Source organism: Cololabis saira, chromosome 6, assembly GCF_033807715.1.
Source record: "Cololabis saira isolate AMF1-May2022 chromosome 6, fColSai1.1, whole genome shotgun sequence".
NCBI lineage: Eukaryota > Metazoa > Chordata > Actinopteri > Beloniformes > Belonidae > Cololabis > Cololabis saira.
In genome coordinates, this window is record NC_084592.1 from 48,679,028 (window position 1) to 48,699,369 (window position 20,342).

At 43.4% G+C, this 20,342-nt stretch overlaps 1 protein-coding gene and 1 long non-coding RNA gene across 2 annotated transcripts in view; one reads left to right on the top strand and one right to left on the bottom strand.

The window, feature by feature from the left end:
* LOC133446254 (uncharacterized) overlaps positions 1 to 20,342 on the top strand; it is a gene marked incomplete at its 5' end in the record, with an annotated part of 57,876 nt that overhangs the window by 22,822 nt on the left and 14,712 nt on the right. Inside the window, 5 exons of the mRNA XM_061724254.1 lie at positions 8,147 to 8,413; positions 8,581 to 8,871; positions 9,399 to 9,512; positions 14,973 to 15,078; positions 18,234 to 18,407. Coding sequence (XP_061580238.1) covers positions 8,147 to 8,413; positions 8,581 to 8,871; positions 9,399 to 9,512; positions 14,973 to 15,078; positions 18,234 to 18,407 — 952 coding nt within the window. The remainder of the gene's footprint in view (positions 1 to 8,146; positions 8,414 to 8,580; positions 8,872 to 9,398; positions 9,513 to 14,972; positions 15,079 to 18,233; positions 18,408 to 20,342) is intronic.
* LOC133446263 (uncharacterized) lies at positions 306 to 2,120 on the bottom strand. Its single transcript, XR_009782819.1, has 3 exons — positions 1,942 to 2,120; positions 1,253 to 1,321; positions 306 to 413 (listed from the first exon to the last, which is right to left on the bottom strand). It is a non-coding gene; the product is annotated as an uncharacterized LOC133446263 (long non-coding RNA).

The following is a 20,342-nucleotide window of genomic DNA, read 5'->3' on the forward strand; positions in this document are numbered from 1 at the left end:
CAGTGGTTTGATTCTTGGCTTCTCCATGTCGATGTGTCCTTGGGCAAGACACTTAACCCAAAATTACTCCCAAAGGCTGTGCCATTGGTGTGTGAATGTGAATGTATAACTCTAAAATGTACGTCGCTTTGGACTAAAGCGTCTGCTTAATGACATTGTGACATTGTAGCATTAGATTTAACTGTTAGTAGATCTGATCGACAATAAATTAACTGCACAATGACCCCATTTGCTTTATTTAGTTACTTAAAACTAACTTAGGAGAGGCTGTTGCAGTAAACAACAAGTGATAAAGGTGAATGTACCTGTTGAGGACTGTCCTGTGGACACGAAACTGCTTCCATCTGTTTCTCAGACACGGCAAGAGGATGGGACGTCTTTATAGGATGAATATCCAGGGCACACAATGTCATCTGCAATGATATATAAAGAAAACAATGGAAAAATTAAGACCTTAATGTGCCCACCATATAAAACTCAAGTAGATAAAAATACATGTTCAAGGATCTTTAAACTTTAGTACATGCCAAAACACCAGACTTCACAGGAAAGAAAACACCAAATTGTAATATTTCAGACTAATGAGTAAACCTGTGTTTGCTTTAACACATCTTCAATACAACAAGCTTCATGGGGACTTTAATACACACCATGTTATCATCCTTCACGGGGACTAAGCATCTCTGGATGTTATTTAACACTAATAGTATCATAAGTACATTGTGGGGACATCGTAAATGTGTTGGATTACACTGATATTTAGGCCAAAAGAAAATGCCCAGACAGGTTCAGATCCATCTTAAAAGTGCTTTTATCTTTTGCCTCATTGAGGCATTAGATTTAACTGTTAGTAGATCTGATCGACAATAGATTACCCTCACAATGACCCCATTTGCTTTATTTAGTGCGACTGTGGTCTGGAGGTAGAGCAGTCGTCCACCAATAGGAAGATCAGTGGTTTGATTCTTGGCTTCTCCATGTCGATGTGTCCTTGGGCAAGACACTTAACCCAAAATTACTCCCAAAGGCTGTGCCATTGGTGTGTGAATGTGAATGTATAACTCTAAAATGTACGTCGCTTTGGATAAAAGCGTCTGCTAAATGACATTGTGACATTGTAGCATTAGATTTAACTGTTAGTAGATCTGATCGACAATAAATTAACTGCACAATGAGCCCATTTGCTTTATTCAGTTACTTAAACCTAAGAGAGGCTGTTGCAGTAAACAACAAGTGATAAAGGTGAATGTACCTGTTGAGGACTGTCCTGTGGACACGAAGCTGCTTCCATCTGTTTCTCAGACACGGCAAGTAATTACACCTATTAGTAATACGTAATTATTTACAAATACCCATGCAAAACAGAAACATCATAAAAAATGACACAGTAATGCTTAGATGAATTATCTTTTTAACTGTACAGTTCTCTTTTTTTCTCAAGGTAAGTATTTTCATAAATTTTTCACACATTTAATCAACATGAATTATTTCTAACCCTTTACCATGAATTATGGTATTTTTTTATCCGTTGACCAGATGAAATAAAATGAATTTCAACACTCTTTTTAACCATTGCACACGTTATGTATGAAATGAGCTGAAAATAACAAAATGCACCTTTAACACACATTAAAATAATACATTCAAGACTTCAGAGTATCTGCCTTGTTATGAATTAACTTCTTTAGCAGGCTTTAACACACACCTCAAACAGTGCATCTCAGAATAAAACAGAAAATACACACACAGAGCAGCAAAATAAATAGCTAATAATCCGAGCAAAATAATAGCTTTAGCTCTTAACACAGACAGTGAAAAGTAGCCGTAAGTCACATTCATGTTTTTTACAAGTTCTCCGCCATTTCATGGACTGATAAACCATGTAGCTACTGCTGTTAGCATTCGCTAGCTAGCGCGAGCTAGCTCGCTCAGGTAACTCACCAGTCTCTGCCGAAAACAACTCACAGGTCTTCAAACACTGCTCCGCTTCCGGTAGGTATAGTTTCCAGAGTTCTTCTGTGCTCCGAAGTGAGTTAACAACCGCTATTTGTTTAATAGATTGTGACTTTCTTCTCTATTCTCTATTTCTCATCTGCTCGTTGACTCTGCTGTTCTGCCCGCATTTCTCTCGCTCTCGCGAGAATAGGTGGAACTCTCGCGAGAATAGGGTGGAATTACTTTCACTCACAAATAAGACTGATATATTATATATATATATATATATATATATATAATATATATATATATATATATATATATATATATATATATATATATATATATATATAATATATATATATATATATATATATATATATATATATATATAATCCATATATTATCCTATTTATTGTGTAGCAGCATTTAAATATGTAATCATTCTTCTTACACAGCATTGACATTGTATATTGAGTATAAAAATGAGGAGATGAGAAAGTATTATGAATTCAATTGACAACCGTTTTATTGCAGGCTGAAGCAACATGCTATATTTCACACTCAACACTAGAGACTTTAGTTTCTAGGGTCTTTATTATTATAAAGCGGTCTGTCTGTAGAGTCCTTTAGCGTACTTCTTCTCAAGAGCCTTCTTAACTCTTAATACAGTATGTAGTGATATGGAATAGGTGTTGTCTTTTCATGGTTTTGAAGGATGCATGTCAGGCTTCTGCATCACCCTGAAGGGATTTATTTCTCTATAGTGACCGGCCCACTCTATGTTATTCCTTACATGTTTATCACATAATACCAAAGCTGTTTAAAAATGTTTCATGTGCAGCATTTAGGTCTTCTATATACACTCCATTCCATTTGACCCTTGTGAGATAGTATCATAGTTTATTTACTTCCTAAGTATTATTAAATAATTCCACATTTGACCCCGGTGTTCTGTTCACCAAAGTCACAAGAATATTTCTCATCCTTTCCATTTCACCTACACATTCCAGTAAATCATCAACTACATAAAGGACCACAGGCCTCTCACTCATAGTACCTTTCTTCATTTCACCATATATCAGACAATTAGTATATATATATATATATATATATATATATATATATATATATATTATATATATATATATATATATATATATATATATATATATATACATATTTAATACATGTTAGTGTTAATTAGTGTATATTAGTGTTAATAACACTATGAATGCTTTTAACATTCTTTATGGGGACCAGGAAGGGGGCGGAACTTACCATATATGGAAGAATGTGTGTGAATCAACTGGCTGCAATACTTCATGGGGGCCGATAGGGGGCGATAGTGAGAAATCTGTGTGTGTGTTTCCCGACTGAAAAACATGACTTATGGGCCGAAGCTTAAAACTTCACAGGCACCTTCAGAATGGCTCCAGCATTCATTTAAGAGGCATTGTCTCGCGGGGACCTGCATTTTGGTCCCCATGAGGTTGGAGGTCCCCATGGCGTGACTGTGTAAACAGATCAATGTCCCCATAAAGATAGGAATACCAACACACAGTTACATTTAGCCACACACACATATACACGCTCATACACACACACACACACACTCACACATATATAGCCACTCAGTCACATACATATACATACACATACACACACATACACAGCCACACAAACATATACATACACACATACACATACACAAACACACACACGCACGCATATTCACACACACACACGCATGATCATATACATACACGCACGGATTCCAGAGGCCGACATGGAAGAGCCCGGAACCCAGGCCATCGGCAACCCCACAGAGGGGAGAAGTGGGAGGGAGGCAACCCACCGCCTGCGAGCCCCCCCCCCCCCGGTGGCGGCCGAGGGGGCCCGCGGGCGGGGCCCCCACGGCGCGGGAAGAAGCAGCCAGGGATCCCGCGGAGGCGGACCGCGACCCAAGCAATCCCCGTCCACCCGGCCCGGGCCGGACACGCGGCCAGGAGGCCCTCACCCTTCAGGCCAACGACCCCCACCCGGCAGGGGGCCAGCCTGCCCGGAGAGACAGAGCCGCCCCGGCTGCCGACGCGGGCAGGCGCACCCGCCCCCCACGAAAGTGGCCCCCCAAGACCAGAGGGGCGCCCCGCCGCAGAGGCAGCGGGGGGGACCGGAGACGGGCCCGGAGAGAGGGAACCCCCCAACAAGGCGACACCCGTGCAGGCCCGACAACGGAGGGCCTCAGACCCAGGCATCCCATTCATTCATCCATTCACCTATCCAATATCTATACTAATAATAATATGATATACTATACATAATAATAATACTTATAATAATAATAATAAAAATAATAATAACCATCTTTGTATAATATAGTATTGATAAATTATTAAGTTTTGTTGTCCTGCCAATGGAGGCTCAAATCCTCCATGGCAGGACCCTTCCATACCGCATTCTCACCGACACAGGCACACAATCACGCACCGTTTCCCCCTCCCCGGGGGGGTCCAGCACCGCCAGAAGGCGCCCCAGGCTGCACGGCGAGCCCCGCCAGGCCCGGGTATCCCGACCCACCTATCCCAGGCTGGTGAGGGAACGCGGGTGATGTGGGACCCCCTCCCGCCCCTGGTGTTGAGTGCATGTGATTAATGCCATAAAAACAGGGAGGGGGGAGGGCCAAGTATCGATTTGACACCGACCCCCCCCCCCCTCCCGAACTACGTGTCCTTGTCAAATGTATTTATTAAGTGTTGAATGTGCAGTGTCTATTTTGCTGTTAAAACCGTGAGGCGGGGAGTGCCGGGCCACGCGGGACAATGCCCCCCACGGCCCGGGCCCCCGCCCTTCGCCTATGTGCGTACGAATCGTGTGGGGGGGGGAAGGAGGGGGAGCGGAGGCCGAAGCCAGGAGGCAGGACCAGCAAAGCCGGCCCTGATAAGACACCCGCGCCCCCCCACCGGCCATCCAGTAGACGGGGGCCGGCCCTCCGAGCCGGGCCAGGGCCCCACCGTACCTCCACGGGCGCCCCCGGCGCCGCCGGAGCCCCCAGACGGAGGCGGTCCAACATCCTCCCATTCATACTGACAACATAAGACATAGACACCTGGGAATGGTGCCACCCCGCCGCCGCGCCCGCCCGTGCACCCCCCGGTCAGGGGAGGCCCGATCCCCGGACCCGGCCCCACCCCCCCCCCCGAGGCCACCCCGGCGGACACCCCAAGGGTCACGGAGTCCCCACATCCGCAGGGGCACTTGGCCCCCGCCCAGCGACGGAGGACCAAGGCAGCAATGCCCCCCAGCACAGACAGCCACCCCCCACCCAGGCAGGTCCGGGCCCTCCGAGTGGGACCCCCACGTCCACGGCCCAGACCTGGAGACGCCCAAGCCACAGCCCCCCACCCGAGCCCCCCCAGCCACCCCCCCCCACCGCCATGAGGCAACCCCCCCCATAGGCCCCCAAGGCCCCCACCGGCTAGGGACAGGGCCCCGCGGCCCCCCCCACCGCCCCCCAGGGGCCACCAGAGGCCCGCGCCCCAGACCCCCCAAGCCGACCCCCAACTCCAAGGGCTACGAGATCACCACCCCCCCGCCCCCACTAGGTAACGAAGCCAATAATCGGGGACCACAGAGAGTGCAATTCAGCCGAATGTTGTTCAGTGGAGGCAGACATTATCTCACTACTAATATGATCTGATAAAAGATTCCTAAAATGGTTGATACATAAACTGGATTTTTGTTTCCAATTTACTAGAATGGTTTTCTTTGCGATACAGAAAGCAGTGAGAACCCGGTGTTTCCAATTAGGTTCTATTTGAGTGTCTCCCAGGTGACCTAGTATACATACCGTGGGGCACACTGGGATTCTGTGGTTGATCCATGTGGATAAATCCTCACAAATCTCCTTCCAGAACCTCTGTACCGGTGTACAGAACCATAAAGCATGCATATAATTATCTGGGGTGTTCTCTGTGCACTGTGAACAGATATTAGAGGTGACAAAGCCCATCTGGAACATCCTTTGTCCAGTATAATGTATTCTATAAAGAACTTTGTACTGTATAAGTTGTAAGTTTGGGTTTTTAGTCATAGTAAACGTATTTAAGCATATTTGTGACCAAGAGAACTGGTCGGTATTCAGAGAGAGATCCGCCTCCCACTTGGAGATCGGGAGAGAGACTGAATCGTCCAGTTTAGATATTAACCTGTAGAGTTTTGATAACAACTTTAAAGTGCTTAGATTCAATAAATCTATTATCTTAGCGGGAAGTTGTAAATCTAATTGGCTAATTTTGTATGTTTTATTTATTATGGCCTTAAGTTGTTGATACTCTAAAAATGTATTCCTGCTAACTCCGTATTGAACAATAAGTGTATTGAAAGGTACAAACTGTCCTCCTACAATTACGTGCTGTAAATACCGTATTCCTTGATCTCTCCATTGAACGAAATTAACCATCTTTTTATCATTTTTCACGATGTCTGGGTTGTTCCATATGGGTGTACGGTCACATGGAAAAAGTGAAATTCCCACCAAGCTGATAAAGTTGTGCTAATATTAATGCTTTTGAAACATTGATGACGTTTGATACTTTGACTAATAAATGGTAACTCTGAGATTTCTAGTTCATTACAAAACACTTGCCCTGAGTCCAGCCATTGACTATCTAAAGGATGATCTTTTGACCATTTTACAATATACTGTAATTTATTGGCTATGAAGTAATACTGAAAATTAGGTAACTCTAAACCTCCATATTCTTTGGATTTTTGCAATGTCTTTAAACTAATACGTGGAGTTTTATTTTTCCACAGAAATTTTGAAACATATGAGTCCAACGATTTAAACCAGTAAAGAGGGGGTTTGCATGGTATCATTGAGAAAAAATAATTTACTTTTGGTAAAACCATCATTTTAATGGTGGCTATTCTACCCATGAGCGAAATGGGGAGAGAGCTCCATCTGGAAAGATCATCTTCTATTTTCTTTATAAGCTGAACATGATTTAATTTTATTAACTCTGACAGCCTAGGGGAGATGTTTATGCCTAAATATCTAATGTTCCCTGATTGTAATTGAGTATTGGTTATATTCCTAAAATTGCAGTTAACACACAAAACAGTGGATTTAGACCAATTAATAGAATAATCAGACAGAGATGAAAATCCCTCTATAAGTGCAATTGTCTGTGATAGTGAAGATCGTGAGTTCTGGAGGAAGAGGAGTACGTCATCCGCATAAAGACTTATTTTGTGCTCTAATATTTTGCATTGTATACCTTTAATATTTTGATTTTGTCTAATAGCTGCTGCTAAAGGTTCAATAAATATTGCAAATAATGAGGGAGAGAGAGGGCAACCCTGTTTAGTGCCTCTTTGCAAGGTAAAACTTGTAGAGATTTGATAATTTGTCCTTACACGTGCCTTGGGAGAGCTGTATAATATTTTTATCCAGTCAGTGAAAGATTCGCCAAATCCAAATTTATGCAAAGTTGCCAATATAAACTTTCAATTTACCTTATCAAATGCTTTTTCCGCGTCTAAGGATATAATAGTAGTCTCCTGTTTATTGATACTCGAATAGTCTATAATATTTAATAATCTGCGAATATTAGTAGAGGAATGTCTACCTTTAATGAAGCCTGTTTGCTCCAGATGTATAATAGAAGGGGTGACTCTTTTCAGACGTTCAGTAAGGGCCTTGCTAATTATTTTAAGGTCTACATTTATCAATGAGATTGGGCGGTAGCTCGATGGGAGCAAGGGATCTTTGTCCGGTTTTAATAAAAGACTAATATTAGCAGAGTTCATATTTAAGGGTAAGCTTTTATTCTCCCTAGCATTTAGAATCATTTTATAAAATGTTGGTGCTAATATGCTCCAGAATTCCTTATAGAATTCGGCTGGAAAGCCATCTGGGCCCGGAGCTTTATTTTTGGGCATATGTTGAAGAGCTTCATGGAGTTCTCCTATTGAGAGCGGTGAGTCTAAATTCGTAACCTGTTCCTGATGTAACTTCTGCAGAGTATAATTTATAGTAAAAGTCTCTAAAGACTGAATTTATTAAACAGGGATCATGTGTAACTTCCCCTGACTGGTCCTTAATGGATGTTATGGTTGTTTTTTCTTTGTTTATTTTTAATTGATTGGCTAAGTATTTTCCCGATCTGACATGAACAACATTAACAACTGCATATTTGTCCTCCAGCTCCAGTCCAGCACATCAACCTTGAACAGGTACAAGATAAAATCACCTGCAGCTCAGAGGGGATCTATCCTGAACCTGGACTCACCTGGACCACCGATCCTCCATCCAGCGTGAACCTGCAGAACCCACCAACAGTCCAGCAGACTCAACAGCAGCTTTACAGCATCAGCAGCTCTCTGATACTTTCAGACGGAGATGCTGACCTGGTCTACATCTGCACCGTCAGCACTCCAGCAAACAGCAGGAGATCCACTTTGCTTCGACCAGGTAGAAATTACATTTAAATGTTTATGTGGTGGCTCTCAGTGCCACAAAGACCTTAATGAGATGTTCATGTCATCTACGAAAGCTTTTGTCCTTTACAACTGATGTTTGGTTTTCTTTGAGATATTTTGGGTTTCCATCATTCCATGTCATGTTTACTGTCATTTCAGCTGTTATAAGTGGATCAGACACTGAAAGAAAAATCTCCTGCTCAACCGCCAATTACCCAATAAGGTATCTCATCTGGACATTTAACCACAAAGAGATCATCCTGACACAGAGCGGAGATGAATGCCCCTACGCAGCTTCAGATGGGTGGAAGCAGCACGTGATGACTGTATCAGAGACAGGAAGTCTCACTCTGAAGGATTTATCTTCAGACCAGACAGGAACATACAAATGTGAACTCAGAGATGAAGAGGAAACATACGTGAAATACACCTTTCTTCACATCCCAAAAGGTAAGACAGTTAAAAGTGTTAGGGGCAGAATGAAAATAAGTTATTAAGAGTTTAGTTTTGGTCATGTCAAATGTTTAATTTGAATATTTAAAAGGAAAGAGTTCTGCCTGTTTAGTTATGTTCATGTCAAAAGTTGAACTGATGGTATGAACATCTGCATGACATCAGTCTGCTGCAGCAGTAAGTTGTCGGTGACGTAGATCGTCAGAGCAACAGTCTTTGACCGTGAATCCCACAACTGCATCCATTTCCTGCTATAGATGGAGACTTTTAATGTTGCTAAATTATTCTGAATTATTTGTTTTAGTAAATAGTGGAAACATTCAAAGAACTCCTGTGTCACTGACTTTAGCTCAAGAACTGGTCATAAATCAATAAAGCAGATTTAAGAAACTGCACCTACAAACAGTAACAGAGAGTTGTGAAGGTTCATGTGTGCTGTGATCTGTTGAGACTCGGGTTCAAATCACTGACATCAAAAACACAGAAACGGTCATTTTAATTCTTGTTGTGTTTTTCTGTTGCAGATTGGACTGGAGTTATTGTAGGAGTGGTGGTGGGTGTGCTGCTGGTGGTCTTGGTTACTGGAGTCGTTGGTTACAAATACAGGAAAAGGAGGAGGAGGAATAAAAGAGATAAAGGTAAAAATATTGTTTCATGATTTGTGTGTGTAAATACGAAGGATGCAGGATATTGAGTATTTGCTGATATCTGATATGCCGGTACTTTGAATGAAGTTTTTCAGGTAACGCCACGCCTGGAAACACCAACTGGGTATTGTGTCATGAGGTTCAATCTAGTTCACAGATCTGTAAAACCCAACATCTGTAACAGCTGTAAAAGGCTGGTTGTCCAGAGCAATAAGTTCCAGATGTTTGTTAGTGATGTCGTTGGTCGCGCTCGTACTTCCTTGCCTTTGTTATAGGAGTGATGTGTAATATGAAGCCAGAATTAAATTCATACTCCAATAAAACGGGGGCAGTACAGCTGCACCAAGTGAGTTGATCTACCCTCACGAAAGAAATGAAGGAACGAATCACTTCTGTTGTCAACTCAACGCCAGATACGTGAATCAAACTCAAAATCTGAAAATAGAAAGCACAGAATTTGTAAATAAGAAATTAAAAATCTCTGACAAGGATACAATAATTTTTCTTAGTTAAACTTTTCTTTTCTCACCATTGTTTCTAAAACCATCTCTGTGTCTGAAGTGTCTTCCTCAGTTGGTCTTTTTTTTTCTGTGGTTCTGGGTCCAAATTTTGTACCAAGCCAAGCCTGGCAAAAAATTTGATATTTAATGGTTTGCATTAATGGCCGTGGCAAATTGGCTCAACAGCGCCCCCTAGAAACTTTGTGCCTCAATACGGTTTGACGTACATGCACGAAAATCTGTACACACCTGTATCATCTCGCAACTTAAAGTAAAGTCTCTTGGCGCCATGGCCGAAACCGAACAGGAAGTCAGCCATTTTGAATTAATCGTGTAATTTTGGCGCAATTTATGCCATTCCTTCGGCAGTTAATACGGCCCGAACCGAAACGTGCACCCAGGTGTGTTATACATCAAAATGTGCGTCTCCATCCTGCGACAACACGCATTACTTTTCTCTTTCAAAAGCGTTACCGTGGCGACGCTAGACGCCAAAAAGCGGACCCCCCCTTCATCTGATTGATCTGATATTTGATAGTTCCCCAAAAGTCACCAAATTTTGCAAAAAAAAAAATGTGGGTGGTGTCATCGGACTCGGTATTGAGTCCTTGACCTTCATTGGCCCTAATTAGCCCCGCCCCTTCTTCTGATTGGTTGTCCCTATTTTTTGTTATAACTTTTGAATGGTTTGACATAGAGAGTCGTGGGTGGTGTCATCGGACTCGGTTTTGATTACTTGACCTTCATTGGTGCAAATTAGCCCCGCCTCTTATTCTGATTGGTCAATATTTCATAGTTACTATTTTCGGCCATAACTTTTGAATGGTTTGACATAAAGACTCGTGGGTGGTGTCATCGGACATGGTTTTGAATCCCTTGATCATAATTGGTGTGAATTAGCCCCGCCCCTTCTTCTGATTGGTCGATATTTGATATTTCCTATTTTCTGCCGTAACTTTTGAATGGTTTGATATAAAGAGTCGTGGGTTGTGTCATCTGACTTAATTTTGAGTCCTTGACCTTAATTGGTGCAAATTGTGAGGGCCCGTTCATCGCTGCTTGCAGCCTTAATTAGGGCCTGAGCACCTTCAGTGCGAAGGCCCTATTGTATCTGTAGGAATTTTTTTCTTTCTTTCTTTCTTTTTTCTTTCTTCTGACAAAAGGAGGGCCTTTTTGCCCCCCTAAACGTGCCTAAAAAGTCACCAAATTTTGCACCAAGCCAGGCCTGGCGAAAAATTTGATATTTAATGGTTTGCATTAATGGGCGTGGCCTAACGGCTCAACAGCGCCCCCTTGAAAACGTTGTGCCTCAAGCCCTACGATACGGTTTGACGTACATGCACGAAAATCGGTACACACCTGTATAATGGCGCAACTTAAAGAAAAGTCTCTTGGCGTCATTCCCGAAACCGAACAGGATGTTGGCCATTTTGAATTAATCGTGTCATTTTGGTGAAATTCATGCCATTCCTTCGGCAGTTAATACGGCCCCAACCGTAACGTGCACCCAGGTGTGTTATACATCAAAATGTGCGTCTCCATCCTCCGACACCACGCATTACTTTTCTCTTTTCAAAAGCGTTACCGTGGCGACGCTAGACGCCAGAAAAGCGCGCCAACCCTTCATCTGATTGGTTCAGACAGAAAAAACTTTGTGCCTCAAGCCCCAAAATACGGTTTGACGTACATGAACGGAAATCGGTACACACCTGTATCATGTCGCAACTTGAAGAAAAGTCTCTTGGCGCCATGGCCGAAACCGAACAGGAAGTCGGCATGCAAGCCAGGCCTGGTGATAAATTTGATATTTCATGGTTTGCATTAATGGGCGTGGCCTAACGGCTCAACAGCGCCCCCTAGAATACTTTTCTCTGCCATAACTTTTGAATGGTTTGACATAAAGAGTCGTGGGTGGTGTCATGGGACTCGGTATTGAGTCCTTGACCATGATTGGTGAAAATTAGCCCCGCCCCTTCACTTCATTGGTTGTCCCTATTTCCTTCTATAACGTTTGAATGGTTTGACATAGAGAGTCGTGGGTGGTGTCATCAGACTATGTATGGAGTCCTTGACCTTCATTGGCTTGAATTAGCCCCGCCCCTTCTTCTTATTGGTTGTCCCTTTTTTCTGTTATAACTTTTGAATGGTTTGACATAGAGAGTCGTGGGTGGTGTCACCGGAATCGGTATTGAGTCCTTGAGCTTCATTGGCGTGAATTAGCCCTGCCCCTTCTTCTGATTAGCTAAGTCAACCACATGTATGTTAGACCCCATCCCGACTCGACTATTCAAACATATTTTTTCTCTTATTGGGACGACAATACTGGACCAAATTAACCTATCCCTAAGTTTAGGATATGTACCACAGGTTTTCAAAGTGGCAGTAATTAAACCTTTACTTAAAAAACCTTCTCTTGACCCAGACACCTTAGCTAATTATAGACCAATTTCCAACCTTCCATTTGTATCTAAAATTCTGGAAAAGGCAGTTTCAAGCCAGTTATGTTACTATTTGTATAGAAATGATCTGTTTGAAGTCTTTCAGTCAGGGTTCAGAATGCATCATAGCACAGAGACAGCACTGGTTCGAGTCACGAATGACCTCCTTATGGCCTCAGATAAGAGATTAGTTTCCATATTGGTTCTACTGGACCTCAGTGCTGCTTTTGACACTATAGATCATGGCATTTTACTGCACAGGTTAGAGCATGTTGTTGGGATTAAAGGGACAGCTCTACGTTGGTTTAAATCATATCTATCTGACAGGTTCCAGTTTGTTCATGTACATGAGGTTTCTTCAGAACAGTCAAGGGTCTGTTATGGTGTTCCGCAGGGTTCAGTGCTAGGACCAATCTTGTTCAGTTTATACATGCAGCCATTGGGAAGTATAATCCAGAATCACGGGATACACTTTCATTGTTATGCTGATGATACGCACCTCTACTTGTCTATGAAGCCGGATGAAACAGAACCGTTAGTTAAACTTCAGGCATGTCTTAGGGACATCAAGGACTGGATGTCCAGAAATTTCTTGCTTCTAAATTTAGATAAAACAGAGGTTATCATTCTTGGTCCAGAGCATCTAAGGAAGGGATTAGATGGTGTTGCGATGGCTTCCAGTGCAACTGTGAGAAACCTTGGTGTTATTTTTGATCAGGATTTGTCGTTTAAACCATATGTCAATCAGGTTTGTAAAATAGCATTTTTCCATCTCCGTAATATTGCAAAGATTAGGAAAATCCTCTCGCAGAGTGATGCAGAAAAACTAGTTCATGCGTTTGTATCTTCTAGACTAGATTACTGTAATGTGTTGTTAGCTGGATGTCCAAGTAATTTGCTGAATAGGCTCCAGCTGATCCAGAATGCAGCAGCACGAGTGCTGACAGGAATCAGCAGGAGAGACCTCGTCTCTCCAGTGTTAGCGTCGCTCCATTGGTTACCTGTCAAATTCAGAATCCAATTTAAAATTTTATTACTTGTGTATAAAGCCCAAAACGGCTTAGCTCCGCATTATTTGCAAGACCTGATAGTGCCTTATGTTCCTGGCAGAGCTCTCCGCTCTCAGAGTGCAGGTTTACTCGTAGTTCCTAGAGTATCCAAATGTAGATTTGGAGGGCAGGCGTTCTGCTATCAGGCACCACTACTATGGAACCAACTTCCAATCTGGGTTAAGGAGGCTGACACCACCTCCACCTTTAAAACTAAACTTAAAACATTTCTGTTTAGTAAAGCCTATAGTTAGTGTTTAGTAAACCTCTATCTGGTGTTGGTAAATCTCTAGGTAGTGTAAACTTTAGTGTGTCAGAGTCATTCCTGTAGTTTCTTGTGCTGGCCCCCCCTTCTCCTCCCTTTTCTCTCTTTTGTCCATGTTGCAGCATCCTTTGCCGGACACCGGAACCTGCAGCGTGGGAGTGAGAGGGGCAGGGTAACGGGCCGGGCAGGCGGGGGAGAGGTTTGTCCGTCGAGACTCCTCTCCCTGGCCCTGCCCCTTCTCAACCTTTCCCCGACCCTGCACCCCAACCTGGGACTTGATGATTGGGCCGGAGCTTCGGGAGCTGCATGCTGGCCTGCGGTCCCCACCCCTGGTCATCCCGTTGCTGCTTCCACCAGCCTGCTGTGCTGCTGCCGTCCCTGACCCACCAGTCTGGCCCTCGGCAGGAGGGTCCCCCCTTATGAGCCTGGTCCTGCTCAAGGTTTCTTCCCTCCTAAAGGGGAGTTTTTCCTTGCCACTGTTTGGCTTAAGGTTTTTCTCCCACTGGGGGAGTTTTTGCCTGCCATTGTTTATGTAATAACTGCTCGGGGGTCATGTTCTGGGTATGGGTCTCTGGAAAGCGTCTAGAGACAACTTTTGTTGTATTAGACGCTATATAAATAAAATTGAATTGAAATTGAATTGATTGGGTCTCCCTATTTTCTGCTATAACTTTTGAATCGTTTGACATAGAGAGTCGTGGATGGTGTCATCAGACTCGGTATTGAGTCCTTGACCATAATTAGTTAAAATTAGCCCCGCCCCTTCTTCTGATTGGTTGTCCCTATTTTCTGCTATAACTTTTGAATGGTTTGACATAGAGAGTCGTGGGTGGTGTCATCAGATTCTTTATGGAGTCCTTGACCTTCATTGGCCTGAATTAGCCCCGCCCCTTCTTCTGATTGGTTGTCCCGATTTTCTGCTATAACTTTTGAATGGTTTGACATAGAGAGTCGTGGGTGGTGTCATCAGACTCTGTATGGAGTCCTTGACCTTCTTTGGCCTGAATTAGCCCCGCCCCTTCTTCTGATTGGTTGTACCTTTTTTCTGCTATAACTTTTGAATGGTTTGACATAGGAAGTCGTGGGTGGTGTCGTTTCTGATATGCTTATGGGGGGCGGTGGCCATGAGTGCGAGGGCCTGTTCATCGCTGCTTGCAACTTTAATTTTTTTTATTGTTATTGTTGATTTATATTTTCAGAGGAGGTTCTGGATCAGTTGGGCATGGATGAGTACGACTCAACAGAAGGGGTTAAACAGAGAGAGAGAAAGAGACTGATGTCGGCTATGGAGGAGTGCAGAGTTCGGTGAGTCCCGATGTGATCAATAACACAATCAGTCTGTGTAGATTAACAGTTTAGTTCCTTTAATATTGTTTTTTGTCGTCAAAATGAGAACTTTTATAGCCAGATGTGTTTGTTTATTCTGGGTCACCTCAACTCAACCAGAGGTTCATATTTCAAATACTTGTATAGTAAAGGCCCCAAAGTCATGTGAGGCGTCTCTTTGACAAGTGAGGCACTTAGGTGTGTATATATATATATATATATATATATATATATATATATATATATATATATACAGGGTGCGATTTGTGAAAAAACCAGAGGGGGGGATAATTTTGAGAAATATTTTTATTCAGAAAAATTACCACACAACAGCGGTCCAACAGTATAGGCTATATGAAAACTTGTTTCTTGTGTAAACCTTACACTTAAGCTACATAACGTACGCGGTAGGCCTATTTTGAACATGAACTGAACTGAACCACTGCATGGGAGCTGCAATCAGCAATGTCAGATCTTGTTTCATCTTCTGTCGCATTTTTTCTCAGAATTTTTGGTTGTGATCCTGTAAAATATGAGGATATGCTGCTCTGGATTCTTTCCATTTTTTCATTCATTTGACTGACTGTATCTTTTATTTTGGCGGACCTGAAGTCGGACTTTTGGAATACAAGAAAATCCGGTTGGTTTTCAAAATAAAACTGCTTTCTGTGGGCGCGATGCCACTGACTCACTCCCGGTATCAAAACCACACACAAGCAGAATGAACACGGACTCTGTGTATTTTGGTTGTTATTACTTGTTAATAATTACGATGTAATGGTGAAAATACTTTGGGTCGGCGGGTGTTGTCCCCACCGAGGATAAAAATAATTCAGCAGAGGGTAGGATGTGTAAACCAGAGGGGGAAATCCCCACCATCCCCCAGCCGGCATATCGCACCCTGTATATATATATATATATATATATATATATATATATATATATATATATATATATATATATATATATATATATATATATATACACATAGGGTGATATGAAAAATACATTTTCCAGGCGCCTTTTTTGCAAGCTGCTATCCACTGTTGTCTGCTTTTGACGAGGGGTGCGCTCTCTGCATCGGTCGTGTGTTTGGCTGCTAGTGGTATTTGAGACTTGACGTACTTCAATGGTAATTCATTTCAAATCAACAGTACATGCAAATAACTGTAGTCTTGAACTTGCCGTTCAAAAGTTGCTTTTCATTCTCCATCTTTCCTTGCTTTTCAAAAAGTTCACGCAGTCGTCCACCATACTTTTCCTCAAGGTACGGGAAAGTTTTCTGTGGGGTTGTGTTATTTGTAGCTTCGAACCGTGCAAAGAAGCTGTTGAGGTCATTCAGCAGAGAGATGTCGTCGCAGGTCTGTGATGCAGGCTTGTAGTCCGTTATGGTCTGGATGCCCTGCCACAGGCTGCGCGTGTCTCTGCTGTCCTGGAAGTGGCTGGTGATCTTTTTATTATATTCCAGTTTTGCTTTCTTGATGCCACCGGACAGGTTGGCTCTCGATGTTCTCAGGCCAGTTTTGTCCCCGGATTTGAAGGCTTGGTCTCTGGCCCTCAGCAGCCGATGGACAGCCCCTGTCAGCCATGGCTTTTTGTTAGCCCGGGTGGTGATGGTCTTAGTGTGGGTCACATCGTCTGTGCATTTGCGGATGTAGGAGAGAACAGTGTCTGTAAGCTCCTCATTGTCTATGTGGTTGTTGTCATATGTAGCTGCTTGCTTGAACATGTCCCAGTCTGTTGTTGCAAGACAGTCCTGAAGAGGAACCCTTGATCCCTCTGGCCACACTGTGATTTCTTTCCGGACTGGTTTATCCACTTTCACTCTGGGCCTGTATGCTGGCATTAGCATAACAGTGATGTGGTCAGACAGTCGGATGTGGGGGAGGGGGAGGCTTTGTATGCTCCTTTGTCTGAAGTGTATACCAAGTCCAAGGTGTTTTTCTCCCTTGTTGGGAAATCGACATGCTGATAGAGTTTTGGTAGGACAGACTTAAGGTCAGCATGATTAAAATCACCAGCGACGATGATAAATCCGTCTGGGTGTGCTGTCTGTTGTTCACTGATGGCCTGATAAAGTTCACAAAGTGCCGCATTTCTGTCACTGTTGCTGGAGGTTGGAGGGATGTATGATTCGACTAGCAAAACCACAGTAAATTCCCTCGGCAGATAGAAAGGACGGCACTTAATAATCATAAACTCCCCCAGTGGTGAACAGTGTCTGCGTACTACCACAGCGTCCTGGCACCATGCATCACGTGTGTAAACACAGATCCCTCCTCCCCGTTGTTTACCTCCGTTAGCATGGGCTCTGTCTGCTCGGTAGCATGTTAGCTCCTCGAGTTCCACAGCGGAGTCGGGGATGTTGTCATTGAGCCATGTTTCAGTGAAAACAAGCACACAGCAGTTCCTCACTGTCCGATTCGCTGACCTCAGCAGTCGTATATGGTCCATTTTGTTGTCCGGTGATCGTACGTTGGCCAGAATGATGGATGGTATGGCTTGGCGGGTTGGGCTAGCCGCTAGCCTGGCTCGGATACCTCCGCGCTTGCCCCTCTTCTGCTTCCTCGCACACCGTTTCCGACGTCTCTTTCCCGGGGCTGTGGTTGCAGACGGGTCCGGTGTAATCACGGGCTGGCGGAGTAATCCGAGCTCCCTGATGATTGTGGTATTCAGGTCGTAAATCTTGCTCTTGCCAATGTCTAGCAGAGCCTGTCGACTGTACTTGTGTTCCGACGTAGATAGACGGCACGAACATGACAAACTTTCGGACAAACACTTATTAAATAAACAAAACACTGCATTGTCGGGAGAGCGAGTGGTCGGTGCGTCTGCAAGTAATAAAGCAGTAAATATATTTTAAAAGATCCTTTAGCTGAATACTTGAGGAAGGTTCAGCTCCACACTTGTTCATTTTCATTCAATATTGAAAGTTGAAGAGTTTTTTTTTCCTAAATCAGATGTTTTCATTTTGACTGGGGGATCAGATGACTGACATTATTGGAGCCTGAATGTAACGCTATGTTCCATCCTTCATCTGCAGATGTCCGCAGATGAGACCTCTGTCTGTTTTGTCAACAGTTTGTTTATAACAGATTTTATTAGAACTGACATCATATTTTCTCTCATCACAGATTCGTTGGTTGCAAACTCTCAAAGACTCACTATGAAGTTGTTGCGTCCGCTCTGAAGTCTAAAGACTCCCGTCTGACAGAACTGGACCTGAGTAAGAGCAGCCTGGAGGATTCAGGAGTGAAGCTTCTGTCTGATGGACTGGAGAGTCCAAACTGTAGACTGGAGAATCTCAGGTCAGTTCGTGGAGAAGTTTCTACATTCATCCAGTTGTAATTCTCCAAAGATGTAACTAAATAATTTTAATCACAAACATTAAAAAAAATAACATAAAAAATCTCTCATATTTAGTTTATTTTGTAAATATCCTGGCTGAACATCTGAAGAATTCATTTAAAACCCCTCAGAAAAATCATTTTATTAGGGCCCGAGCACCTTCAGTGCGAAGGCCCTATTGTATCTGTAGGAATTTTTTTTTCTTTCTTTTTCTTTCTTTTTTCTTCTGACGAAAGGAGGGCCTTTTTGCCCCACTAAACGTGCCCAAAAAGTCACCAAATTTTGCATGCAAGTCAGGCCTGGCGAAAAATTTGATATTTAATGGTTTACATTAATGGGCGTGGCAAAACGGCTCAACAGCGCCCCCCGGAAAACGTTGTGCCTCAAGCCCCACAATACGGTTTGACGTACATGCACGAAAATCGCTACACACCTGTATCAGTACACAACTTAAAGAAAAGTCGCTTGGCGACATGGCCGAAACCGAACAGGAAGTCAGCCATTCTGAATTAATCGCGTAATTTTGGAGCAATATGAGCCATTCCTTCGAGAATTAATACGGCCCGAACCGTAACGTGCACCCAGGTGTGTTATACATCAAAATGTGCGTCTCTATCCTGCGACTACGTGTATTACTTTTCTCTTTCAAAAGTGTTTCCGTGGCGACACTAGATGCCAAAAAGCGCACCCCCCTTCATCTGATTGGTCCATATTTGATAGTTCCCCAAAAGGCACCAAATTTGGCATGCAAGGCAGGCCTGGTGATAAATTTGATATTTCATGGTTTGCATTAATGGGCGTGGCAAAATGGCTCAACAGCGCCCCCCGGAAAACTTTGTGCCTCAAGCCCCACAATACGGTTTGACGTACATGCACGAAAATCGGTACACACCTGTATCATGTCGCGACTTAAAGAAAAGTCTCCTGGCGCCATGGCCAAAACCGAACAGGAAGTCGGCCATTTTGAATTAATTGTGTAATTTTGGCGCAATTTATGCCATTCTTTCTGCAATTAATACGGCCCGAACCGTAACGCGCACCCAGGTGTGTTATACATCAAAATGTGCGTCTTCATCTTGCAACTACGCGTATTACTTTTCTCAGTCAAAAGTGTTACCGTGGCGACGCTAGACGCCAAAAAGCGCACCCCCCTTTCATCTGATTGGTCCATATTTGATAGTTCTCCAAAAGTCACCAAATTTTGCATGCAAGCCAGGCCTGGCCATAACTTTTGAAAGGTTTGACATAAAGAGTCGTGGGTGGTGTCATGGGACTCGGTATTGAGTCCTTGACCATAATTGGTGAAAATTAGCCCCGCCCCTTCTTCTGATTAGTTGTCCCTTTTTTCTGCTATATCTTTTGAATGGTTTGACATAGAGAGTCGTGGGTGGTATCGTCAGATTCTGTATGGAGTCCTTGACCTTCATTGGCCTGAATTAGCCCCGTCCCTTCTTCTGATTAGTTGTCCCGATTTTCTGCTATAACTTTTGAATGGTTTGACATAGAGAGTCGTGGGTGGTGTCATCAGATTCTGTATGGAGTCCTTGACCTTCATTGGCCTGAATTAGCCCCACCCCTTCTTCTGATTGGTTGTCCCTTTTTTCTGCTATATCTTTTGAATGGTTTGACATAGGAAGTCGTGGGTGGTGTCATTTCTGATATGCTTATGGGGGCGGTGGCCGTGAGTGCGAGGGCCCGTTCATCGCTGCTTGCAGCTTTAATTAGGGCCCGAGCACCTTCAGTGCGAAGGCCCTATTGTATCTGTAGGAATTCTTCGTATTATTTTTCTGACGAAAGGAGGGCCTTTTTGCCCCCCTAAACGTGCCCAAAAAGTCACCAAATTTTGCACGCAAGCCAGACCTGGCAAAAAATTTGATATTTAATGGTTTGCATTG